The 26,839-nt window shown below is 34.2% G+C and overlaps 1 protein-coding gene across 1 annotated transcript; it reads right to left on the reverse strand.

The window, feature by feature from the left end:
* Positions 1-1,230: 1,230 nt before the first annotated feature.
* On the reverse strand, positions 1,231-18,564 carry LOC129234415 (39S ribosomal protein L22, mitochondrial-like). Its single transcript, XM_054868413.1, has 6 exons — positions 18,389-18,564; positions 13,510-13,717; positions 10,818-10,883; positions 10,644-10,721; positions 4,322-4,391; positions 1,231-1,592 (listed from the first exon to the last, which is right to left on the reverse strand). The coding sequence occupies exons 2-6, from the start codon at positions 13,708-13,710 to the stop codon at positions 1,369-1,371; spliced, it is 639 nt and encodes a 212-aa protein (XP_054724388.1). The 5' UTR covers positions 13,711-13,717; positions 18,389-18,564; the 3' UTR covers positions 1,231-1,368.
* Between the last annotated feature and the right edge of the window lie 8,275 nt (positions 18,565-26,839).

A 26,839-nucleotide genomic window follows, 5' to 3' on the forward strand; every position in this document is an offset into this window, starting at 1 on the left:
ATCCGGTGATGGTGCTGCCATCTATCGGCATAAAAAACAATGGAGGCAAGGCACTTAGTATGCAGTCCTCGACATAAATACAGTTGTAGTCAGTTGTGACTCGGAATCGAAAATCGAAATCGAAACTAATTGGTAGTCAGTTTTTTAAAAAATGCAAGGAGAGTCTGTGAAAATTAAAGAAAAAAAGAAGCTGGAGTCGACATATTTTCGAATGACTCCGATTTCTTTACTCCAAAATCAGTCTGACTCCGACTCCACAGCCCTGCTTATTACTAATCCATTAATGCCTAGTGTCGTGCTCTTTTGCCCGTGCAGCTAACGATTTTCTTTTCTTTCTTTTTTTTTCTCGCCCATTGTGCTTCGAAAATAATTAATTCTCCAACATCCAAGGGCATGAAAAAAATCTTACTCTACTAGCTGAGCTGATTGGAATACAGTCGAGTCCCGACTTACGCGAGGGATGCGTTCCAAGACCCCTCGCGTAAGTCGGGACTCGACTGTATTCCAATCAGCTCAGCTAGATATGTAAAAACCATTTCTTACATATAAATTACTGTGTCTTACATAAAGAACTGAATGTTTACTTATATTAAAAAAAAAAAAACGTTTTATTCAATTATTAAATACTGCTACAATGAACAAAATCAATGATCAATGGGAAAGAAAGACATAAAATAAACCAGTATATGGTACGTACAGTATATAGTAAGGAAAGCAAATGCACTATAGTTGTACTGTACAGTATATAAAGTAATGATATTTGTAACTTCAAAAAGTAAAGATGATAATGATTTATGCTGTGTGATGAAACTGTTATTCTAATAAATATATTTTCAAATACAGTCGCTTCACAAGTTCTTTTATAACGTTTCCATCTATGGCAACACCCTTCTTCCTGGTTTCTTTTATTCACAACCAAGACAAGACCAAGGGCAGTGGTAGCCCGATCAGTAGAGTGTCGGATTCGGGGCCGGAGGGTCCTGAGTTCGAACCTCGATGGTCGAAGATTCACCGTCGTCATTAAAGGGGACTGGGCGAAGTTAAATATGCTCGTGGTCTCAATGTCCTCCATGTGAAACGATACCTCTGGGGGTGCTAGCACCAGGTAACTATTAGTTCCTGGTCTAGTTCTAAATTCTCATTAATTGTCAGATCCGGTGATGGTGCTGCCATCTATCGGTATATAAAATAATGGAGGTAAGGCACTTAGTATGCAGTCCTCGACATAAATACAGTTGTTGTGACTCGGAATCGAATCGAACGAAGCATCACAAGGAAAACATGGCTGCTATGGAATTAACACAATTCACAAAAATGATATAAAGTACTTTTATTAAATAATATCACTAGAGTAAGCATATGCAGAAATTACAATGTTCTGTGAATTCTTCTGGCTCGAAGCTCGTTAAAGTATTCTTCTAATTTCTCATCACCAGTGAGTTCCCGCCGGTGTTCATAGTAATGCTCGGGCGGAGAGCCTTCAACCAAACGGACAAAATAGTGACAGTAGCGATAATGAATAACGCCAATCTTCATTTTAGCATGCCTCCGCAAGCCTTTCACAACTAGTCCTTTCCCTACAAATGATTGTGCTGCAAGGAGTAAAAAAAATCATTACTCATTTTCAATCAAGCTAATGAATGCAGGAAAGTGACAAGCCCAGAGCTCAAATATGGCTTTTGACAACACTGGGCAAACTTTATTTGGTACCCTCTTCCCCCTGAAGCAATAAAGTATTTTGATCCTTACATATTACCACAAACAGAGAAGATTTGGCAATGTTTTATGGTATAAAAAATATATAATAATATAAGAAGTTGTAATACTATTAAAAGTGATAAATATACACTTTATATAAGATGTCGTCAAATTTTGCCAAGCTACAATAGGATGTAAATACCAATTCTATCTTTGACACAACTTTTACATGTAATGATATTGTAAATAAATTGTATTGTGGGCTTTTGGATTTGAGACCGAGATTAAAATCTTAAGGATGATTTTTTTAAATAAATTCAATGGGTACATCTCGCTATAAAGTGATATTAAATTACTTAAATTTCCTTAAACTTTAGCTACAGATTTGGTGCCCTCAAATTTTGGTGCCTTCGGTCCATAGCTTATGAGCTCATGCCTTATTTTGGTCGTGTACAAACCAACATAAGAGGTTCGAAATTAATGGTAAATTATTTCCAGATATGCTAATTGCTGAGACCACTATCGAACTGTTAAAATGTTAACTTCAAATTTATGAGACATTGACTGTGCAAGATGAGCAATTGCATTTGAAAACGGTGACTGCGCTTAAGGCAGTAGAAATGCGAGAGAGGAGGGCCCAAGCTACCTGCAGAGCCTTCTGTTTTAAACATATTTTTCTAATCATGATATCAGGGGCACCTCTAGTAGTTTATTGCATATGTGTATAATAATAAACAGTACACAATTTTTTTAATGAAACACTACTTGTTGAATTTATTAAGAAAACTAGAAAATAGGGTGGCCCATAATTACATACACTTTAATTCATAAATTATATTCAGGGTTGAGAAATGCAGTTACAAATGCTAACATAAAATTGCTTCTATTACCTCTAGCAGGGGTGATTGTAACTCCATTGAAAAATACCTGAACTTTTATTTCCAAGAAGAAAGTGTTTTGATGGGCATATATATACACATTACGTATATGTACACATCATATTATGTATATAAACAATTTAGATACATAGTTATTTGTTGAGACTAAAACTCGAAGTTTTAATTGGACTTCATACGTCCATGTACATGGTGGGAATTGAATTCTTTTAATTTTTCTCATTTCTTAAAATTTTTCAAAGAATGTTTTATTTTCCTCCCTTGTATCTGAATCCTTAACCATTAATTACATTCATTTACTAATACACTAAAGCCTAATACATCAGCATTTTTTAATGATTCCCAGTTTCTTTTATGAGTATTTGTAGAAGAATGTTGCATTGCAATAATGCCTTCACACCATCATTAGCTTATGTAAAGGGCTTGTTGCAAGAAACATAAAACCAAAATCCAGCCCTATCAATTTTTGTACACTATATTTCCATCTTTTCATTGTAGGAATCCACTCTGTTTAACCATTCCCAATTAAACTTGTTCTTCTTTCCTGCATCGATGGAGTCAATATCTTCAGATTTATCCAGATACCTCATTTTTTAAGAGAGTATTTATGAGAACATGCAAAGTTCAAATGAATAAATTTATCAAACAAAAATGTAGCGAAATGAAAAGTAAGAGTTAACTAGTAAAATTTAATTAAACAAACTAATTTATATTTATGAGGAGCATATTAATAACGATAAAGTATAATTAGAATTAGTTCAATAACAACAGAACGCACGCAGATAAAGATCATAAACCAGAATATAAAATAAAGAAAATATTTGCAGACGATCAATTCCTCCAACTGCCATAAAGAATAAAGACAGGAGTCCAAGCTCTTATCACTTTTCTCTTCCTACCTTCCCCCAGTTTACAAAACATGACCGTAGCTTACGCTTTATATTTATACCAAATGTCTTCAACTTGGATTTTTTCGTTTCATTAAACATCGCCCTAAATTTTACTAAAGTGGGTTTTTCTGAAAATATAGAAGTTCCGGTATGTTCGAAGATGAAGATACTGGAATTCAAGATGAAAATACCGAAAATCCGGTAAAATACCGGAACAAAATCACCCCTGCTCTAGTTACTTTAAACACATGGTTTTACATTGTAAGTATCAAGTTTACATTATTTATTGGCAGAGCTTATAATGGTTTGTACCCTGCTTGTTCTATTGCTCATTTAAAGTCCTCTATCAAAAAATATCGGCTTCCACTTCTTTCACTGTGAACAGTAAAGAAATAAAATGCAACAGAGACTGTGTTATCAGTAGTCGACAAGTGGCATGAAATATTCACTTAACAAGACAAAAAACACGTTTGTACATATAAAAACACGTACAGAAATCTTGAAACATTTGTGCAATTAGATTCATGGGTGATTCAAATCAAAATTTATGTGTAAAGTTTTTCATTGTCGATACTAGCCTCCATTGCCTCCGATTTTCAAGATTTAACTGTACTTATTTATTGTTACTGTACATTTTACCTCCTTGAGGGCTTGTAACATCCAGAAGTTGGTAACAAAATAATCATCACAAATAAAATGTGGATAAAAAAAACATTCAGTTGCAAAACATTTTCAATTGAATGCAACTACATTCCACAAGGACAACTCAAAATCCATGTCAACTGTCACCTACGCTAAAAAGTATTGCAGAACTATTGTCAAATAAAAATAACTTACCAACCCAAAGATTACTTTTGAACTCAACATTATGCTCTTTAACTGCCAATTCTTGTGCCTCCTCAATAACCTGAAAAATTAAGTAAAAAATTTTGGTTAGGGGGGAACAATTATGCATGTAAACAATATGCTGTAAATTATCAATAGTCTTCAGATATCAACTGAATATTTTTGAAAGAAATTTTCACTTTGTTTACTGATGGAATAATTTAAAATCTTTTTTAAAATATTACGATGACTACCATAAAATGGTCCAACTATGGGCCACTTTTCGATGTTTTCAATGAAAATTCCGTGTACATCTTTGATTTAGAATTTCGAGGACTTTAGCAATGTTAATTATACATCTCGTCTTTTGACTGAAATGTTAAAAAAAAAAACCTAAGTTGGAAAAAGAGGAAGGGGAATTTTTTCCCCATGGCCCATAGTTGTACCCCTACAGGGTACAACTATGGGCCACCTCTTTTTAATCTAGAAAACACATTGAAAACTTGATCTGGTAAATAAGGAAAATTAAGTAGGATATCCAAGTTTGAAACTCTATAACTTTTATATTCTTTAATCTCATAAAAGTGCTAAATATTTTTCTTTTTTTTTAAACAAACACATTTTTAAAAACATATTTTATTAGAGAATGTAAAACTTGTCCACATTTCTTTGCAACAAAAATAATAACATAACATAACACTCCAGGGTCCCCCGTACCTACCACTACGTGTGGTTTAAACGGTCGGATGGTGCCCTGGAGACAGCTGTGTTAATCGGTGAGTTGATACATTGTATATGTCGTACATAATGCATGCAATACATGAAATCATATTCCGATAGACAGGAATTTTGTTTACACAATTTTAAACTCACATGAAGATTAATAATAATAATAATAAAACATCATAGGCGGATTTAGGACTGAGTTCCTGGGGGGGGGGGGCAGGGATTTTTTTTTTTTTGAACAATATTGGCTGGCTTTGGGTGTCTCTTGTAGTCTATACAACTTTTCTGTCGGTCCACGAAAAAGACCCCCCCTCCCGCCACACACACTATGTTGTCTTTTTTCCTGAAATGAATGTCTTTTATTCCTGAAGGTCCTGCCTTACTTATATTGTGTAGTTTTATTAATTTGTTGCTTGCTTTTCTTCCTAAATTAACCCAAGAGGGGTAATGGTGTCGCTTTAAGTACGGGTGTAGAAAATCTCCAATTTCAGGGGGTTCGGGGGTTTCTCCTCCGAAGGAATTTTTGCAAAATATATATAAAATTCTGCATTCTAAAGTCCTATAAAGGGTAATTGGAATTACAAAAATTTCAAAAAAAAATAGGCAAGATACTCTTTTGCAAATTACGATAGTACAGAATAAAAATTGTTTTCGGGCCAACAAATCAAGGACAGCAGCCCTCAGAAAGAAAAAGTGAGGGAAGAAGAGAAAATTGGTGCATTGTTATTTGCTTACATCAGCTGTTGGTTCAACTCCATAAGCTTTTGATTACACCTCCAACTCACTCACAAATACAATAATGAACTAAAAACAAAATGATCAGAAGAAAAAATGCTTTAAAAGAAATGGTGTAAAGTAAGTAACAAGAGAGTAACATGCTGTCCATTTGAACCATTCATAATTTATACAATTGATTTAAAAAAAAAAAAATGTAGCACACTTTGATTAGGAATTTCAAAGGCTCATCTAATTCTTTTCAAGGACTCGAGAACAATTAAAATTATTTAAGGCACTTCATTTTTCTTTTACAGTCTATGAAAAGTAGTACTAGATTGTACAGTTTTACAATATTGTTCTAGCTTTGTAGGAAATAACTATTTAAGTTTAAAAGAAAAAAAACCCCTTTAGATTTGTCATTAAAACAACTTTTTTTTTTTCAATTACAAGTAGTGCAGAAAACGAAAAAGATTGGAGGTAACGTTTTTTTCTAAGTACTGCATTCAGACTTAAATAAACAGCAAGATATGAAACATAAGAGTCACAAAAATTTATTCCAAGTAATATGTTGCGGAAATGTAAGAACCATGATTTTTACATTTTTGATGCAGGATGGGGCAAGAGCTAAATTTGACATATTTCGGCATTTCTTCCCTTACCCCCTCCCATTTTTAATAAATTTTAAAATTTTTGGTTTGCATACACACACTTTTCCAAATTTTCAAGGGTTTCAAGCATTTTAAAATGAAATTAATTTTTTTAAGTATTTTTTTTTATGGAATAAGTCATGAAAATTTCGGGAGTTAATCGCCTATAACAAAGCGGGTGCCCTAAGCTATAGCTTGTTTAGTTCATAGGTAAATCCGTTTTTTTTAAATCTTTGTTTTTGTTTCTAATGTGTTGAAATAATCATTAATTATTTTAAGTATTGCAGCTTTGCAGCTGAATACATAGCTCGTTATTTTCACTTATATACTTGCCCTAAAGGTTTTCAGTTCAAAATAATAGTTTTCAACACATTTTCAGCAACCCAGTTACAGTGTCCACCCCCCCCCCCCCCATTAGAAAAGGACAGTCACTATTCTCTTCATTTTCACTTATGAATTATTCAAAAAAGAAAAAAAAACATGATTTTTTCTTTTAAGACTTTGGAAGGTGTGTTGTTATTATATATAAAGTCATCCTAAGACGCCCCCCGATAAATCCGCCCATGTAAAACATACACACACATATACACACATACATATAGATTATAGATATATATACACATTACACAGGGTACACAGCTATACACCATCAAATAGTGGCAGCAAATCAACAAAGTGACACAAACAGATAATACACTCAGCTACATTCACCAAAAACAAAGCCAACAATCATTAGATTGTACAATGTAATCGGAGACATGCAGAAGGACAGAATGTCTAAAGAGGCAACCATTAGATACTAAAGCTGTGGGTAAATAAAAATGCATGGGTAAAAGAAATTAGATTGAGCTCTGGTACAGGTAACCCTCGGTTGATAAAGAATGGAAGATTGCGTTAAGACACGCGGTGCTATGCCGCAGTTTGAGTGCCTGCTTCAGGCGTTGTAGATGGGATGTGCCCGGAGGACAGCGGAGATGGTGGGCTTCTGTCAGTGGGCAGTCAAAGATGTAATGGAGGCTGTCCCCTATTTCTCGGATGGTTAGGCGCTGGCCTTCTACGCCTGTAGGCCTGGTTTTTGGCCTGCCTGAGGTGGCCAGTCGGTGGATTTTTGAGATGCAGAAAATCATCAGCGCCCAGGTCGCATGAATATGCGGCATGTAAAAGATCCCTGGAGTATTCGTTTGGATCAGAATTCCCTAGGCAAAACTGAAATTCCTAGTGCAATTCCTTAGTGCAAGAGTCCGGGTGCTGCCATCTGGTGGAAAGTGGGCATCAAAAAATTACTATGTCATGCATCATGCATCAGCACCTTAATGGTGACACATGAAAGACTGATGCTTTGTAAGGGAGCGCACTAGGTCTGGTTATGGCCCACACACCTCTTGAGGTGGGTCTCTTATACAGCCCCATTAGAAACAATAATAATAATAATAATAATGGGAAGTTCTCAAAAGGTGGGAACAAAAAAGTTAATTCTGAGCAACTTTTAAAATTTTGAAATTTGACATCAATTTTGTTTTTATATCATAGTATGTGCACCTACAACATCATATACAAACATTAAAAGACAGCAGGGATTTATAAAAATTAATAAATAGCAAATTTAATGATCAGTCTGTAGGTAACAGATTTTGGACATCGTTATCCAGTAGGTAACAAGATTTTGGATATCATCATAATGTAAGTTTCAGTTTTTGAACTTTTCCAATGAAAATTTTATCTATTTTTACATTCTGCAATGAAAAATAAAGGATTTAAAGTACTTGAATGACTTTAAATACTGGCTTTTAAATAATAAAATTTTGTTATAATTTTTGTAGAATCCGAAAAAAAAAAAACAAAAAAAAAATAAAAAAAAAAAACCCTAACCATTTTTCCAGCGCAGGTGATGAAGTCGCCAAAACTGACACTGTTGGCGGAAATCGGTATTTTCGCTGGTAACCCTTCGCGTATCGTACGCTGTGAGTTGTTGCTAATCGGAATTAGCTTGGCGATTTTTGTGCTGTTTTGTTTACTTAAATGTGTTCCATTACGATCATAACTTGTGTTTCTACTGTTGTTAATGTAATGTTCAATACATAACGTATTAATTGTGCAAAATGTCAATGGATTGAAGAAATTAACATTATATTAGCCTTTTTTATTAAGGTTACAAGACAGAAGATCATTTATAATAATGAATAAATGGACAGAATTATCGGCGTCTAGATCGAAACGCAATTTGGACATCTCACATGTATGTTTAAGAAAAATGATTTTGCTTCAAAGATACTGCATAAAAATATATGAAAACCTTTTAAAATAATCAACAATTGATTTTGAGGATCGAAAAATACCTCTAAAACATATAAATCATATACAGTCAGACCTCGATATATGGTCACCCCGCATATAAGGTCACTCTTCTAAAGTCCCAGTTTGCTGAATAGAAATTCTATGTTATGTATTATCGGATATATGGTCAGGTCATAATACATTAATCACTCATAAGGTCACTTCTGTCTGACTTTTTAAAATGATTTCATTGCCTAATCGATTCACTTCCAAGAATTTTATGTGATATATGATCCTTAAAAAGTGAAAAGTCATTTTCCCTATTAATGTAGTAAATTAACAGTAGAAAGTGAGTGTTACGACAGTGATACTAAAATATAAAGCAGTAACGTGAGCACTCAGTATGTACATGTCACAATTTTTTACCATTCATTAGAAGCCAAAGAAAATTTTCAGAAGATACTTAGAGACCATTGTACTTAAACTAAAGAAAAAACGCGTCAGTACTGTATTAATGTAATTTTAAGCGAGGTAAGTTGCACATCAGTTCTTTGCTTGGGCATATTTGAATGCAGTTTTATTCTAAAAGGAAATTTTAAAAAAGCATTTCAAAATTTCTTATTAATTCCAAAAATTTCAATTGGTTCAAATCAATTCAACTATTATGATTTAATTAACTGACGTTTTTGGACGTATTGAATTTTGAAAAAAATTAATGTATACATCCTTACTGATCAATTAATATATATATGAATCGGTTATAAGGTCACCCCGCTTATAAGGTCAGTTTTGTGAAGTCCCGTGGAGTGACCTTATATCGAGGTCCGACTGTATTTAGTTCTCAAATAATAGCATTGTCAAGATCGTAACTTTTGGACATACATCAAACTTCCAACTTCCATTTTTTCTAAAATTGTTTACAACATAAATAATCTGACTTATTTTTTTAATTTGTGGAAAATATTATCATAAAAATATTCAGTTTGAGATTCATGGCCTTAATTTTTTTTTGTTGAAACGTATGGAAATAATCAATTTTTTTTTTTAATCGTACATTTGCTCAGTTAACGTTTTGGTATGTCCAATGCCTTTTAACAAAGAAAATATTTTTTAAGGGTATTTGAAGAGCATTTTTTCCATAATTTATGTCTATTCTTGTCTCTATACAGTATTATAATTTAACTCAAAAATTTTTGAGTTTATTAAAATGAAAGTTATTTGGTGTTGAAGCTTCAAAGTTGAGGTCTGTGTTTGCTCCCACCTTTTGAGAACTGCCCTAATAACTAAATAACATAAAATGAAAAGTAAAGAAAGGTTGGATTAGAATGTGTTAAATTTATAATGAATTTCCATAAAATGGTTCAATATTTAGCTTGTTCTTTTTTTTAGAGAACTAGAGGGCTCAGCCCCCTGCTCGCTAACGCTTACCAATCCATAAGGATAGCTTCGCAATCTTCTTTGATACGCAAAAGATTTAAATCGTCAGTCAGGAAGAAAAAGAGCACCCCTTTCCCGGGTTTCAAAATAACTTCTACCAACTTGCAGAGCCGTAAGGGCTAAGGGGCTCCTGAGCACTGCAAAACTGCAGTTTTGTACGTTTAAAAAGTCGCTTTCTTTTTATTTAACTTGTACTTGTTCCTGATGTTAAAAAAAAAGTTTCATTGGTGTTGAATTGTTACTGTTTTGTACTAATAGGAAAACCATTAATTTTAAAATTAAAATTCAACCCACCTGGCGAAGCGGCTTTGTACAATTACTATCATTTGAAACTGGATAGTAAATTAAAGTTTATAGTTTGTGACAATACCAAAACCAAAGAGTTTAGCTACACGTAGTATTAAATATATCCAATACGATACTGAATAATTTTCTTCCTGTTTGAAAAAAAAAACACGTAACCCACTTATGGTAACTGTATCCATTTATTTCATTAGTTTACTAAACTAAATAATGTCACAGCAGAAAATTACCTCTTTGGCGATAACTGCACCTTTTTTGGGCACAAAAGAGAGTTGCTTAATGGCTTCATCAACAGTTAGCCCCCTCACCTAAAACACAATTTACACATCACCACCTAATAAAATAACAACAGTGCAATAGTAAATAATAATAGTATTTTCTCAAAGAGGGTACTGTACACTTACCAAGCAAGCAACATACCACATTTTTTTGGGAGAATATTTTATATTTGTTCTGTAATGATTCACAAACTGAAAAAAAAAAAAAAAAAAAAAAAAAAAAAAATTTAGAATACACTTTTTAAACAACATCTCTAGTTGCAGCACAGACATACATTGTAATAACATCGGCAGAACATCAGAAGGATGTCTCAATCTTTTGCCAGGCTCAGTATGCTGCTAAAAATTTCAGACAACAAAGAATAAGAAAAATTATTACTAAGTATATGATAACTTTTCTTGTCAACAACAACATAACATTAAATTTTGAGCAAAAGCAAATTAAGATCTATATAGAATCTTAGGAACTGAAGCAAACTGTTTTTACAATTGACTGCAGAACAGTAATAATAATAAGGCTCAGTTTGTTTGTTTCCAAAGTGTGAAAGCTGGCATTAATTATTATCTTCACTGTAACCTTACAGGCTAAGATCTTACATAGGTTGACTTACCTTCATCAAGTTTCCTAACAAAGCAGAGAGAATCAAAACATTGTAAGGTGGAAGTGTTAAAGTTTCGAATGAAACACGTTTAGAATTCAGATCCAAGGTAAGCTTTTGTTAACAGTTTTATCTAAATTATGCTGTACAGCGGCACCCACCAGGGCTACCAGTACTTTATTTTGCCATAAACAAGAAAAGATATTCTCCTACAATTTGAACTAGTTATCTCCAAATTTTTCATTTTGGCACATACATCCCTTTGCCTCATATATAAAACTGTCATAAAAAATAACAAACTCAATGGTATAGGGTATAAAGCTGTCTAAAAGAAAAAGTACAAATCATAGGGTTGTCCCAATTTGAAGTTCAAATAATTGAATCCGCGGATTCTCTGCAGTTATCTTCAAATAAAGGAAGTAATTTTACAAAGCTCTGCAAAGTTTCTGCAGAAATTTTATAATAATTATCCCCTTTCTTAGCAATTTTGCAAAAGCACCAACCTTTCAGCGAAACTGTTGAGTTTTGAGCCAAATAAGTGTCCTTTGAGAAAAAATTTAGATCTATTTTTAGTTTGAAAAACCTGCATGAAACTTGTAGATTCCTGCAAACTTGGAAGATGCTGGCAGAAAAACTGCAAAATTACTTGATTATCGAAATTTCAAACCACAACAATCCTATGATTTGATCACTTTTGCTTCGACTGACTTATACCATCCTGTTTGTAATATTTTTATCAACATTTTTATACGTAACTTATGAGGAAACTTGATGTGTGTAGATCAACCTAAGTTGGATCTTAGACTATTACTTAAAAATTGCTGAATCAGTACGCCTAACTTCATAAAAGTTTAAAAATAAATTTTGAGAGCTTTGCTCTATACACACTTTATCTACTGTATACTGAAAGCATTTGTGTCTTGTAGAAGCTGAGTGAAATTCCTTTCTAGAGAGAATAACTCTTGCACAACCTTCAGTGGCGTACACGGGTGATATCTGGGGCGGTAATTTTTGGTGTCAACCCCCTTCCCCCCCACAAAAGCAATAATAATAATAACAATAATAATAATTTTTTGTGAAAACATGATATTTTCCTCATACAATTTTTAGAAACTTTTACAATTTTTAGAATTATCATACAATTTTTAGAAACACTCATATTTTTGTATTATTATGAAATTTTAAGTGGTCTAATGTACAAAAAAACAAATAAAAACTATAAACAACATTTATATAACTAGCCCTAGATGCATATATGGCCCCTTAATTATTCCAAATGTATCTCAAACACAGGGTAAAATAATGTGTTTCAGTTTTTGGTTTCAGAAGAAGTCACTGCTAGGTCAAAGTTTAGACAATATGAACCCAATCTAGAGTATAATATTCACTCCATGATGTATGGTGGGGGTATGGGGATGGCCGGGGGTTGACCCCTGCGGAATTTTTTTTTAATTTGTAGTCTTAAAACTGCATTTCAGTTTTATATTTTTCAAAAACTTGCAATTCCCCTGGGAGTGACCAGGGCGGACCGCCCCCCCCCCCCTCCCCTCCCGTAGCGACACCACAGGCAAAGGTTCAGATTAAGGATCGTCACTCAACGTTCGGGTCGTCGTATTTGTATATACGGTTTAATAATCGCTTGCAGGAGCCGAGGGTAGCTGTAGCTACCAAAACTTTAAGAAACTACCAAAATAAAATCCTAGTCTGCACCATTAGTAGAGACAATTTGGAGGTTATGCATTTTTTTTTCAAGCCTAAATCAAAACGAAAAGGGATTTCTGTTCATGTTGTGGAGTGATTCATAATTTTGTACTTTTTAGTGCTAACTCTGGCTTGGCCTCAAAATAATCACATTTACTTTATTCATTTGCCAATTTATTTAAAAAAGCAACCAGATCTTTAAGCATTTCTTGCTCTAAAAACTTCAGCCAATGATTTCATACAACTTTTTGGTTAGATAAATATTTCAATGGTGTACTGCACTTTTATTCCTGAAAATTTTACATCTTGATTGAACGTTTCTAACTGAATGCATTATAATGGAAAACATTGTTTCCAAAAAAAAAATGAGATTACAAAATGAGTTTAAATAAATGTATAAGCATTGCTATTTACAAATTTTTATAGATGGTTTAAAACAAGCACCAAATGAATTGTGGGATAAGAGTATATTTTTACATATGTATAAAGAATTTTTTTTCTCAAAAAATGTATCTTACCGCTGGTCTTCTTTCTTCTCCTGGCTTTATCGGGGGATAGATCCACTCATTTTGAGCAGTCCAATTTTCTACTTTTGAGGCAGACGCAGTGGTATGAAAACTAGAGCACTTATGTATAAGGCCAGAATTGAGGACCAAGTTGTGTTTGTTGAAACAAGACAAAAAGGATGGCAGTGCCTTCACGTGACAAGCCACAGCCATAATTTTCCTGGAAAGAAAAGTAAATAACTAATGAGAACAACAATGAAATGTAATTTTAGTACATGAATTTTTAATTCTTCAAGCTCGCATTGGTGTAATGAAAACAAAAAAAGTTTCATCTTTTTCTACAACACACCCAAATACAGGGTGAGCCAAAAGTTTGTTCACTTTTAAAAAATCATAAAAAATGAAGAAACTATGCTAAAGAAGTGTGGGTTTCAGAAAAAAAATTTTAAGCAGCAAAACTTTTTTTAATTAAAAATGTCCGTGGCAAAGATCGTTGCCAACTCTAAACATGCAAAACAGGGCAATAGTAGGGGAAGGTGGGGCACCTTGGGACATAGCCCACCGTAAATTTCAGCTTTAATTTTATAAACAGAAATTAGTTCTCGTAGGACATTATTGATGGCAGCAGCATCAACTCTTCAGTGTACTTTGGAATTTCTTGCATGAACAGTTAAAGACTGATCTAATTTTTTTTTGTTTTGAAAGGTTCGGAGTTGCATTAATAAGTGGTTTCATTATAGAAATTTTTAAGTAGGAAATGAAATAGTTTCAATCAGAACATGTGGGAATTAATATATGTCCTTTCATAATAATTTGAAGGTTAAAAAATGTACTGTACTGCTAAGTCTAACTTTTAAAAAGTTGATATTATAATAACAATCTAAGTGGAACAGGTTGGGACACACAGTGGTTGGGCAGGTTGGGACACTGTCCCAAGCTGCTCCATCAGTGTACAGTACAGAAAAAGCCTATTTCATTGTACTTAATAAATCTGATGAGTTTAAATGAACTAAAATTGAGAAAATGGTTACTGTTATACAGAAAATTGACTTTTCTTTCCCAGTAATGTTTTAAATATTAAAATAATAGAAATAGTGAGATCTAGAAAAGAAAATAGGAAGTTCCCTGCCTGTTGAATTATTTAAGATGGCAAGTATTAGTATTATGGCTGGTGTCCCAAGGTGCCCTACCTAGTGGGGCAGGTTGGGATGTTGTAATGACTACTTTAATTTTTTTTAATGAAAATTTAATTTAATGAAATAATGGAGTAAAATTAATTTTTATTGAAGCAAAAGTGTCTAAATTGTATATTCATCTAAGTTTGGTGAAAATTGGTTTAAAAATAAAATTTCTAAAACTCATTATCTAATAAGTGTCCCAAGGTGCCCCACCTTCCCCTAAGCCTATTTATTTGCTCCTACTTTTGTCTGTTCAACATGATCCTCAGAACACTGGAGGAAGAGGACACAATGCCCGTTACAGTTGAATGCTTGTCATGGTGACCTGATCAGAAAGGCATCAGACTCGTAACCAAAAAGCCGATTGTCACCGGCTGAAGATCCTTCATGTTTGTTAATGGTGACAGAGGCATGTTGAAATATGTCACGGTCACCAAGTTTTCCAAGTGAATCAATATTACTACGGGTGCTGAACCGGGGATTAACTGGCTTCTTATCTGGATAAAAAAACAGAGCTGTCTTCAGGGCCCTATACAACTGATTCAAGCACAAATAGTGGTATGTATGAGGGGCCTTGGAGTGTGGTATATGACACAGTGAAACTTCTATGAGCGACCACCTCTATATAGCGACCTCCTCCATTAACGACCACTTTTCTGAGACACTGATATCCCCCCGTTTATGACTCGTGTAAAATACCTCTGAGAAGGACCATTGAAACCTCACACAACGACTGGCACATCGTAAACCTCAGTATTAACAAATATAGGAATTTTTATGAGAGAAAATGCAACAACAAAAAAAAACCAATAGAACATTTGGTTTGTACACTGATCAGTTTTCTCTAAGTTGTCAGTTGTTAACTAAAGTGGAAAGAAATCAGAATTTGGGATTAAAATCTATTCTCCTGTGGGTCCAAATGTGTTCCTTTCTTGCACCCTCTGTTTCGAACCACAAAAATGTTACAAAAAGGAGAGAGTTGTTTTTGGAACCTTTGGGAAGCACATGCACATCTCAAGCAAGTCAAACCTGCGCCCGTCATTGAGGGAGGTTGATAAGAACAGAAGTTTTCTAAAAGGGTTGTTTCTTAGAATTTCTTGGTTGCTTAGGGGGAGGGGGGTTAGAACTGAGCATTCCTAGTTCATGAGAGTGGTCAAAATCCAGAAACTAAAGTTGTTTTAGAGAAAAGTAAGAATATGAAGCAGGTGAATCTCTTCACGTAGTTTCAAGCTAATAAATACAGTAGCATTCCGATTTAACGAATTTTTATTTTCCCCCCCCAAGTAAAATGAAGGCAAAACCCCTATTTACCAAATAATAAGGCCTGAATTAACGAATTATGTCATTAGCTGAAAAAAAAATCTTTTTGTTAATTTCAGTTAGAAAATAGTGGATTACTTTCGAAATCCATCTTGTCCAAAGCAGAAAAATACTTTTCTTGAAATCAGCAATTTTTGAGGGGCGAGGGTACTTGCCAAAAGGGCATTTATTCTTCACAAGCGCAGTTGAGTCATGAGTAACTCGTCAGGGGGATTTTTCGGTCCCTCAGAAAAAGTCGCTCCCGGGATCGACTTTAATGATCATGTCACATGTGATGACAGACTTTCTACCGGTACAACTAAAGTGAATGAAATTGTTGATTTGTCTGAATCAATGAATAGCGACACTGATGCAGAAAGCAATAATGAAACTCTCATTCAAACTATTACTCTTTCTAATGCCCTTTGCATGGCCTGGAAACTAAAAACGTATCTCATACAGCAGGATGTAAATGACGCAGTATTTCCTTCTCTCCATAAAATCAAAAGAGAACTATTTCAAGTCAAGTATCAAGGAAATTATCAAGCATCTATTACTCAGTACTTTAAAATTTCAAAATAACTAGTAGTGTGTAATAAGAAGCAGAATGTTGAATAAAAAGTGCACAATTTCTAAATATGGCTATTTTTGTTCAGTTGCTCATTAGGGCTTTTAGATCAGGTAAGTGTAAATTTTCTTAATTTTTTTTGGCACCCCGATATTATGAATAATCCCGATTTAATGTACAAAAGTTTTGGTCCCGAAACCATGTAAAAAGTGTATTTTACATTACATGTAAAAAAAACAGTTTCTTCATTTGAATACAATCTTATCATAATTTTCTTGATTGATGCACTGCAGGTAGAAGATTAATAACAGCCATTAGTGCTATATTTGCATGTTCTATAATGACCTCTTAGACCAACCAACTTCCACTAACGACCACTTTTTTCAGGAACGGAGAGTGGTCACTCCAGGGAAGTTTCACTGTACAGCTAAATGCAATGTCTCAGAATGTATAGCAGAAAACTCACAAAATAAATTTCTTACAATGATGATGATGTCTTAAATTGGTAAAATGGAAATTTTAAGTTCAATGTAGTGACAATTAACTGCTTTCAATTTGGGTACTGACTATTTCAGACTGATGAGTGATGAGTCTATACCAAGGAAGAACATGTAGTCTCTAGATGTCATAACTGGGCAGTTAGTATTCTGCATATACTAATTGTAAACTAGTTAAATTGGTTTGAAAGAGTTGACTGTGTTGGAAAGCTGCTGGTTTCTAGTTTTATTGGATTAAATTCAGAAGCTAAAACTCTGGGCGAGTAGCAAGACACCTGCTGACATTTTTCTTTCTCTCCCCTCTGTCAGTGGGTAAAGCGGGGGACTTCGAGGTGACAGGTCATGTCAGTGGGTAGGAGTCTAGGTGCAGACTGTAGTTCTCTTGTTGAGGAAAAAAAAATAGGTATCCTATTCTCAGTTCCAACAACTTTGGTAGTGTCTATCAAGCGGTATCTTAGTTCATGTTTGGCAAAACAACTTATGCATATAAAACAGATGTAACCGAGGCAAGAGCTTTGATATGCACCCCTCATCATTAACCGAACTCAGCGGCGGATTCAGGGGAGGGTCAAAGGATGAGCTGACCCCCCTGTGACATGAATTTTATTATGTTCATTTTAAAATTCTTTTAGATAACAAAAAAATAGTACGGGAATCAATGTTAATTTTTTTAAAACTTAATTCTGCCAGGTATTTCTTCTTAGCGCATCATAATTAAAAGGATTGACTCTGTACGTTTACTGGGCTATTGCTATTTTGAGGTTTTTGTTCATTTTCTAAAGAATAATCATACCTAATGAGCTGAACGTTTTTTTCAGAGCTCTCTTCCATCTCAAACCACATGTGTGTGTGCGCTTGCTTTTCCCATCATGACTAATGTGTCTGCCTAAGAAAATGTGGATTTTGATGAAAATAATGAAAATATGAGGGAATATGATCCAGACATGGTGCAGGTTGCGCCATTGGAAGTTTTAGGAGGAGTGGGGAAATGGCAATTTAAAAGGGTTTTTTGTCTCATTTGGAGTAGGCGTGCTCCGTAGCATATAAGGGGTGCTCCATCACTTTGGGAGGGGGGGGGGAATGGGCTGATGATACTATGCTTAATTGATGCTTTTTACGATGGAGGTCTGTCCATTGAAACTTGACCCCCCCTTACAAAAATTAATGTATCCGCCCCTGACCGAACTGAAAATTTCTGAATAAAACTCCTTCAGCCAATTGTCTGACAAGAAAACAAGGTTCTGAATAACAAAAACAGGTAAAATAAATAAAAAATGTGCCACAGAAATCATAGCTTTCAGTAAACACAACATTTTTGCTCTCAAAAAATGAAGGGAATATAGCCTTACCTCTACTTTTACGTTTGATTACTGAAAGAAAATAGCAAGTTAAATGCGTCACTTAATATTAAAATTTTGTTAAAAATAACATAACAAGTGTGATCTTGGAACTTTTCGAATTAAAAGCATTAATATTTATTGAACACATTCCGTATCCGTTTGTTGTTATTTACATTAATTGTGCTATGCGCATGCGCAAGTTCGGAGCTCTCTCTTTTTTTAAATAAATATTTTATTTATAAAACTTATAATGCTAATACAATCTCGATTTATGCGAACGGAACTTTCATACTTTTTGCGATAATTTTTGTGCCTAATAATGTTTTAATTTAAGGGTTAATATTTTTCTAAAATATCATCTTAACTCAAACTAAAATTACTGATTTTCATTTGGCAACTTAATGCTGTTGCCATGACACTAGCAGACAATCCAGTGACAACAACGTTAAGACACACATTGGATGAAAGCTAGTATCCCTATTTTCTATTCTTCTCAGGGACAGATTACTTAATAGGTCAAGGGAGGTCATACCCCCCCTCCTTTTCAGGAACATCAAAACGGCTTTATTTTGGTCCTCTAGTGGATTTTCTCTATCTATATAATACAGTAGACCGCCGTAAACCCATCATTTTGTTCCAGGAATGCACTTCGCACGGAATGATAGAATTTTTGGAGGAGGTACCAGAAATTGAAAAGTGTACCTCATCAATCCCCCCCCCCATGATAATGACTAGTTATTTCCTACCTAAGAAATTAAAAAATAATGCTCAAAACAATTTTATTTTAAGCTTTAAATTTCCAAAGAATAACAGAAATGTTTTTCAGTAAAGGTATGGAGGAAGTTCTTTGCAACGTTTGGAAAGTTTGGTTTCTAAGAAAAATAAATTACCTGTAAATGTTTTTAAAAGATTGGTTTATGTAAAATCTAAGAAATTAATGAAAGCTGAAAAGCTTTCAGATTTTAAAGGAATATCATATTTTGAAGAAGAAATTATGGAAATAGGCTCTTATACAAGTTTATTACTTTGTAAAAAACATTAAGTGCTAAATCTTTACTAATAATAAAGCTGAAAGTCTCTATGTCTGATCCTCCCTGTCTGTCTGGAGGATGTCTGGATCTCTGTGACGCGCATAGCGCCTAGACCTTTCGGCCGATTTTCCTGAAATTTGGCACAAAGTTAGTTTGTAGAATGGGGGTGTGCACCTCGAAGCGATTTTTCGAAAATTCGATGTGGTTCTTTTTCTATTCCAATTTTAAGAACAAAATTATCATAAGATGGACGAGTAAATTTTGAAATTGTCATAACGTGAAACCGTAACATGGGCACAAGCCAATTGGCAAGATACGAAATTATAAAAACGTGGAACCGTAAACTGGGTACAAGCCAATTGGCGAGAAAATTCATCATACATTATTTGTAAATATACAGGCGAACCAAAAAATCTTAATTTTTCTATTACGGGGAAAGCCACTAGTAAATAAATATTAGAAAAAAACATTTTTTCAGAGACTTTAAATGGAAGTCTATTATGGTATTATAGTTTCTTCATTTGCAGAAGAAATAAAAATAAAAAAAATATTTCATTTATAATATATATCTGAATGACATTTTCTCTACATGCCATATACCAGACAGCTCGGTTATCACACTCAGAGACTAGTTTCATTCTTATTAGAACTCTTCAGTCTGGAATAAGTGAACAACCAAGCTTGAGGCACATGTCATCTCATTGAATCTGAGAGTAGTAGTTCCGTCTTAGCCCTAGCTTAAGGGCGGTAACTCACTGCTTAATAATGACATTTCTCTGTTACTCAAGAGACTTAAAATTTCAAATTTCAGCTCAAAATAACAATTTTGTTTTGTTTTAAAGCTTAAATTTTACAAAATTTTTATAATTTCATTAAAAGCGAAACAAAGGCAACTTTATCACATCAATGTTCAACTAATTGTATAAATAATATTTTAGTTAATGTAAATTAATTTAGTAAGAAATGACTGTTCAACTTGTTTGATAATATTTTTATTAATATTTCATCCAGTTTTACGCACTTTCTCTACAATTTGATTCGTTTTTACTCTACACTTTCAGACTACATGTTATATTAACATTTGCAGAAAATTATTTATTTCAAAAAAATTATATAAAAAATGTACAAATCATAGTTTTTTGTTTCAGGTATGCTTAAAAAAGATTGTTGGAAAATATTTTTTCCGTCGATTAAATGACAAAATTTGGCCGATTATAAATAAATACAAAAGTGATGACCAGCAACAGGCTCTGAGCCCAGCTAGGCTGGTCCCAGTCAATTTACAATCCCTAGTGAATATCAATGACCCTCATAAAACTTTCTACTCTCTTGCTCATTACTACCTCTTCCGGTAGAGATCCGCAAAGTGGCCGATTATTTGTTGCATTTATCGCCAACTAGGCGGTATATCTCCAACTTAAAACATCACTTGAATTTGCATTGAATTTAATACTGATTTTCCCCCAAAAAGTGTATATTTTGGAACATCCGAATGCAACCAAAAGGGGAGGTGCACAACTAGACCCCACTAAGAGTCTACATACCAAATTTCAACTTTCTATGACATACCGTTTTTGAGTTGTGCGAGATACATACGTGCACACAGATGTCACAAGAAAACTCACGGTAACCGGCTTGGGGATCGTCAAAATGGATATTTTGGGCGTCCCCATTTTCTTAGGTACATACAAATGTACTTTAGGTACATAATGTACAAATGTCCACAGGGGAGAAATTTATAAGGCAATTTTATCTTTAGAGTAAAACTGATGGCTAGACTTTGAAGACAGGAAACTGTAGTCAGGAAATGTATCATTTTGATAGGACTTTTTTTTATTCAACATTTTTTTCCATCCAAATTTAAAAGGACGAACCATCCTCTTGGTCCATCTTGAGTTATGCCATCGATTACAGTGAAACTTCAGTAAGTTGGCATTTTTTCAGTAACTTCAGCATTTATTTTTCTTATGGTCCAATGCTTATTCCCAATGGGGGAAAACCTCTCTAACTTGACACACATTTGCAGGAACACCTATAAGTCGACATCTAATTGCTCTTGTAGTCTAATTTTTGCTTCCAACATTCTTTCATATTGACCTTTTCTCAAAATGTTATGCTGCGGTTTCTTAGTCAAGTCCTTTTCTGGAAAGCTCTTTTAGAAAATTTCACCCTTTATCCAGGGGAGTTGGCCACCACACTCTACTGTTAATGCAGTCCAAAAAGACAAGGAAAGAGTAGAATAAATATATGCAGATGAGTCCTTTAGAGAAAGAACATGAAATGTTTTTCAAACAAGTGTAAGCAGGACTTTTTATTTTTAACAGACCAGACTGACAAGAAGCTTTTGTCTCTCTTCAAAAAGTATGAAACTATTCCTCACGAGATATTCAAATATTATTGATTTCATTATGTACTTTCAAAAAGAAAACAAAAATTAATTAAATTTCATTTACTGGAATTAATTTTCATAGTGTGAATGGTCAGCATTAGTATGTAAATGATACAAAACTTTTCAGGAATGAAAATGATGGAACCTCAGTAAGTTAACATCCGCTTAAGTCGACATGTTTTCATATTCCCTAGGGAAGTTGCGGATTTTAGGGACCTGAAGGTGGAAAACCTCTTAAGGAAGCCAAGAGTCCCAAACAAACTGGTAGCTAATACAGAATTAGCGCTGACCAGACGAATGACCGAAACAATGGCTCTGCTCAACTTGATTATTGAAGGCAAGGGAGGCATATTCAGTAAGTTACCGCCCTATTGCCAGGGCTAACGCAGAAATACATGAAATACACCGCCAGCTCAGTCAATTCCAGCCGAGGACTGTAGTTTCGTGCTTATTAGCACTCATCAGCCCGGCATAGGAAAGTGACTGAGCTGGAGATGGAAAACCTCTTAAGGAAGCCAAGAGTGCCAAACAAACTGGTTGCTAATACAGAATTAGCACTGACCAGACGAGTGACCGAAACAATGGTTTGGTTCAAGGGCATATATAAGGGAGGGGCTGAGGGGGCCCGGGCCCCTTCCGAAATCTGGGGAAAAATTAAACAACGGTAGATTTTTTTAAAAACTTTTTTTAGGTTTTAGTTGATTACAAATAATTTCCAATCATATATCTACAAAAAAAAAAAACTAATAATAATAATAATAAATAAATACGATAGTGATAATAATAATTATAACGCGTTATATCAGAGATTTCCGAACTGGGTGCCGCAGGAAGAGGTGAGGGGCGTCGCGAAGTGCCCATGGTGACAATAATATGTATAGACTAGGATGCCATGTGGAAATTCTAATTCTTCAAAGGGTGCCGCGAATCGTTAAAGTTTGAGAACGCTGTTCTAAAGGGCACCAGGCAATGGTGTTCAGAAGGGGTCAGGGGATCCGTACCCCTTACTCAAGAAAAGAATGTCTCTTGGGAAAGCGAAGTTATTATAACAAAAAGAAAAGCAAATAATGTTAGGGGAAAAATTTCAATTCTTTCAAAAAGAAATCTTTTTTTATTTAAAGTATTTTAACAGATGCAGTTTATTGCTTAACAGATTAAGTTGCCCTTTTTTTCTTTCACCCCCCCCCCCCCCATTTTACACTTCCTAATCAGTTTGAAAAAAAAGGGTCTTCGAAATGTTTCTCTCCTTGACTCTCGTCCCCTGAAAGAAATTTAAAATAGGTTTTAGTTGTTTGGTTGGAATGATAATGGAAATTTATGTTCTAAAAACACATATATTTATAGGCGTTATTTGGACATCAATTTCAAAACATATCTGGAGGAGCGTCCCCGACCCGAACCAACATCCTTTCACTAAGATTACTACCAAAAATATTCCGAAATTGAGCTTTTAAGACATTAATTACGAACAGCTTCGGAGAAAGAGCATTTCCTTTAAAACCACTCCTTACCTCAAAACGTCTTCAAAGACAACCTGAAATTGCGTTTTACCTTTTAGCGGAGGATTCTCGAATCCTTCCTTTCCTAAGATTGCCTAATGCTGGGGGAAAATCTACATTGGTTTTGAAAAGAACCATAAAATAAAAAATTTCAAAAGTTACTGATTATTGATCTGGTAATTACGTTCAACACCTCCTATTTCTTTTATTCTCCTGCCCCTCCCCTTTTTCCAAGTCGGTCAAAACATACATAAGAAAGTCTTCAAAATTCAACACTTCGTAACCCCCCTCCACCAACTAAAACCATTAGAGAGCTTCTTAAACCTCGTTTTCAGAGATTCAATGTCGAAAAATTTCCAGGGGACAATTATAAATCTCCTTGTTTTCTGAAAGCATCGAAAATCGTTTGAAATTGCTTTTATGGAGTTTCAATTTTGAAAAATGGCCGAACCCCTAACGATACCAAATATGGTTCACAGTCGCGCTTTTAAGACTTCAATTACGAGAAAATTTCGGGTCCGATTCTCCCGTATGAAATCTGAAAATGAAAAAAACCACAGTATCGAAAAATTTAAGGTGGAGAGCGTTCAAATCCTTCCACCTATTATCACTGAATATCTCTTTAAACTTCGCTTTTTGGACTTTAATTTCAAAATAGTTTTTGGGGAGAGCCCCAGAACCGCATCTACCGACCGGTAACATCATTGAAGTAGTCTGAAACTGCGTTTTTAGAACTTCAATTTCGGAAAATTGGGCGGAGGGGGTGATAGATTTCACTCTATTTTTAGAAAAATTAATCTGGGGCAACTCCAAAAAGTCCCATTCCTTTCATTACACTAACGTCAACAAATACAGCCTATAATGGTGTTTTTAAGATTTTAATTTCTAAAAATTTCCATCGAAGGCCCCTATAATTTTCCCTCCCATTAGCATCACCAGAGACCGTCAAAAACTGCGTTCTTAGAATTACAATTCCAAAAAAAAATCCGGGGGAGAACCCCCGGTTTTAAGAGTGGTAACCTAAAACAATTTTTTGGTTGCGCCACTGGGTGACAGTATGGAGTTCTTGGCCCACTTCGAAAAAACGAGAAGATCAGAACACTGTTGCCCCCCCCCCCCAAATGAAATTACAAAAAAAAGTGGGGGGGGGGGAGCTAATCTTGGTTACATGGGCCCCCTCCAAAATAAAAACATATATACGCCACTGGTTTGGTTCAACTCGAATATTGAAGGCAAGGCAGGTATATTCAGTAAGTTACCTCCCTATTAGCAGTCCTCTGCTGGAATTGACTGAGCTGGCAGTGTATTTCATGTATAGGTCTAATAGATAAATTTTTCAGGGAATTTTTTTTTTCTTCGTTGCTACAATCTGTACATGTTAAGCATATGAAAATCTGTTCACTTTTTTTATATTAATTTACATCCCTGAAATTCTAATTCATGGAGATGAGAAGTTAGAATAACCACAGTAAGTCTTCTTGTTTTTTTGACAAAAATCTCACAACTTCAACTATGGCTGAAAATGAACAAAGAGGCTCCCTTGTATCATGAAAAATAAAATTTGATGTCATTACTGCCGCGTGTTAATGAGGAATAGCCTTTTTGTGTTTAGGTAACGGTAGTGAGAATTTATTGTGTGACCTGACCCCTTGTCTTACTAAAATGAACTAAGACACAATACTAAAAAGAAATCTACTTGAAGAATTAGTATTTGAGACACTTGTGAAAGGAATAATAAATAAGTATATACTTTTAATTAAACAAGTTATTAAGCAACATAAATAGTCACACAAGGGTGTGTGACATGCCACGGAGGTGAGAATTCATGTGTTGTGAACCAAAAATATACTAAAATAAAAATTATTACTAAAAAATTGTTGGCAGGTTTAAATAGATATATTTTTGATGAAATTAAAAGTCATTGTTAAATGAATTGTTCCTTAACCTTTTTTACTGTAAAAGGCGTGTGACAGAAAAGTTACACTTTTTAAAGAATAACCTATATGTAAATTCATCAGTTTCTTCTAAATGTATATAAAATAGCAGTTTTTTAGCACACATTATTTATTGTCTTGCATCTATTTCTTTTAAATTATCTCTTAAAAAAAGTAAAGTCAAAGAAAATTTTGAAAGGAAGTCTGTGGCAGGTCTGCGTCCAGGAGATTCCATAGCACCTACAGCCTTGAAATTTTGTACAAAATTACTTCGAGTCCCGGTGGTTTGCACTTGGGGTTTTTTTTTTCTTTTAATTTGAATTAAGTTTTTTTGTAATTAATTTTTCAAGCTCAAATTTTGTGTAAATTGCCTATTGCCTATTAAAGGGGTTAAAAATCACTTTCACATATTAATACTATTGGAAACTACCATTGGAAAGGGTAGAATTTTAAGCGTTCTACGCAATTTGTTTCAATGCTCTAACTTAAATATGGCGGGAGTTATTTGCGTTTTTAGCTCGAACTTTTTTAGGCTTAGCTAAAATTTAGGCACTACTTTCTTCATTAAACCTATCAGTAAAAAGTGAAGGAACTGTCCCACAGTTTTCTTTTTGACACCACTGGAAAGATAAGTTTTTTTTACTCCATATCTAACTCGACCTTTGGTCGCAAAACTTAGCTTCTATCTCAAAAGAAAAAAAAGTTACAAGCAGTTTTAATCAAGTTAGAAAAATCTCATCTTCAATCATATTGCTGATGTTTTACTTCATAGTTACGTCTTTTAGGTTCATTTGTTTCTTCTTTCTTATTCACAAATTTTAAGGGTTACAATTTTAGGGGAAAATCTAAGGCTCAACTCAATGCAAGCCCTGAGCTAAAGATCAAAATATATTACTAGAGACCACGAAAGCGATTTTTCAGACGCACAAAACTGCAGTTTTGCAATGCTCAGAAGCTCCTTAGCCCTTACGGTTCTGCAAGTTGGTACAAGTTATTTTGGCGTGCCGTTTGTTCCAATGAGAACTCACAATACATTTTTAATCTGTTTCTTTGTAACTGACGATTTAAACCTTTGTGAATCAAATAAGATTGCAAAGCAATCATCGGGGGTTGGTGAGCTTCAGTGAGCAGTGGGCGGAGCCTCCTAGAGAGATAAAATATAGTTTTTAACATATTATATACCGGTTACTACTGATGTTTAGCAGGAAAAGTGCCTATGGTACCGGGCGAAGTTTGAACGTATCAAAAGTGACGCATCAACATTGAGTGAAGTTAAATAAAATTAAATAAAATGCAAATATGGGGTCCATTTTTTTTTGTTTTCCTTCAGCCAATGAAATGGTACTCCTGAAAATGAGCTGATTAAGAAAGTTAAAAGTAATGCTAAATTATTGCCCGGAAAGAATCAGTGAGCTCTCTTTTTATATAAATGTTGATAATAATTTATTTATTCAGTAGTTATTTAATTAAAATTTTGGAATACTTTTTGCTTCATTTTTAAGGATTTTTCAAATTTTCAAAGGGCTATGTACTGAAAGTCTTTTAATTTTGAAAAATTTTAATTAATTTATTCATTTTTTTAAATTTATTTATTAATTTTTTTTTAA

This window comes from Uloborus diversus, chromosome 1 (assembly GCF_026930045.1).
Source record: "Uloborus diversus isolate 005 chromosome 1, Udiv.v.3.1, whole genome shotgun sequence".
NCBI classification, from domain to species: Eukaryota; Metazoa; Arthropoda; class Arachnida; order Araneae; family Uloboridae; genus Uloborus; species Uloborus diversus.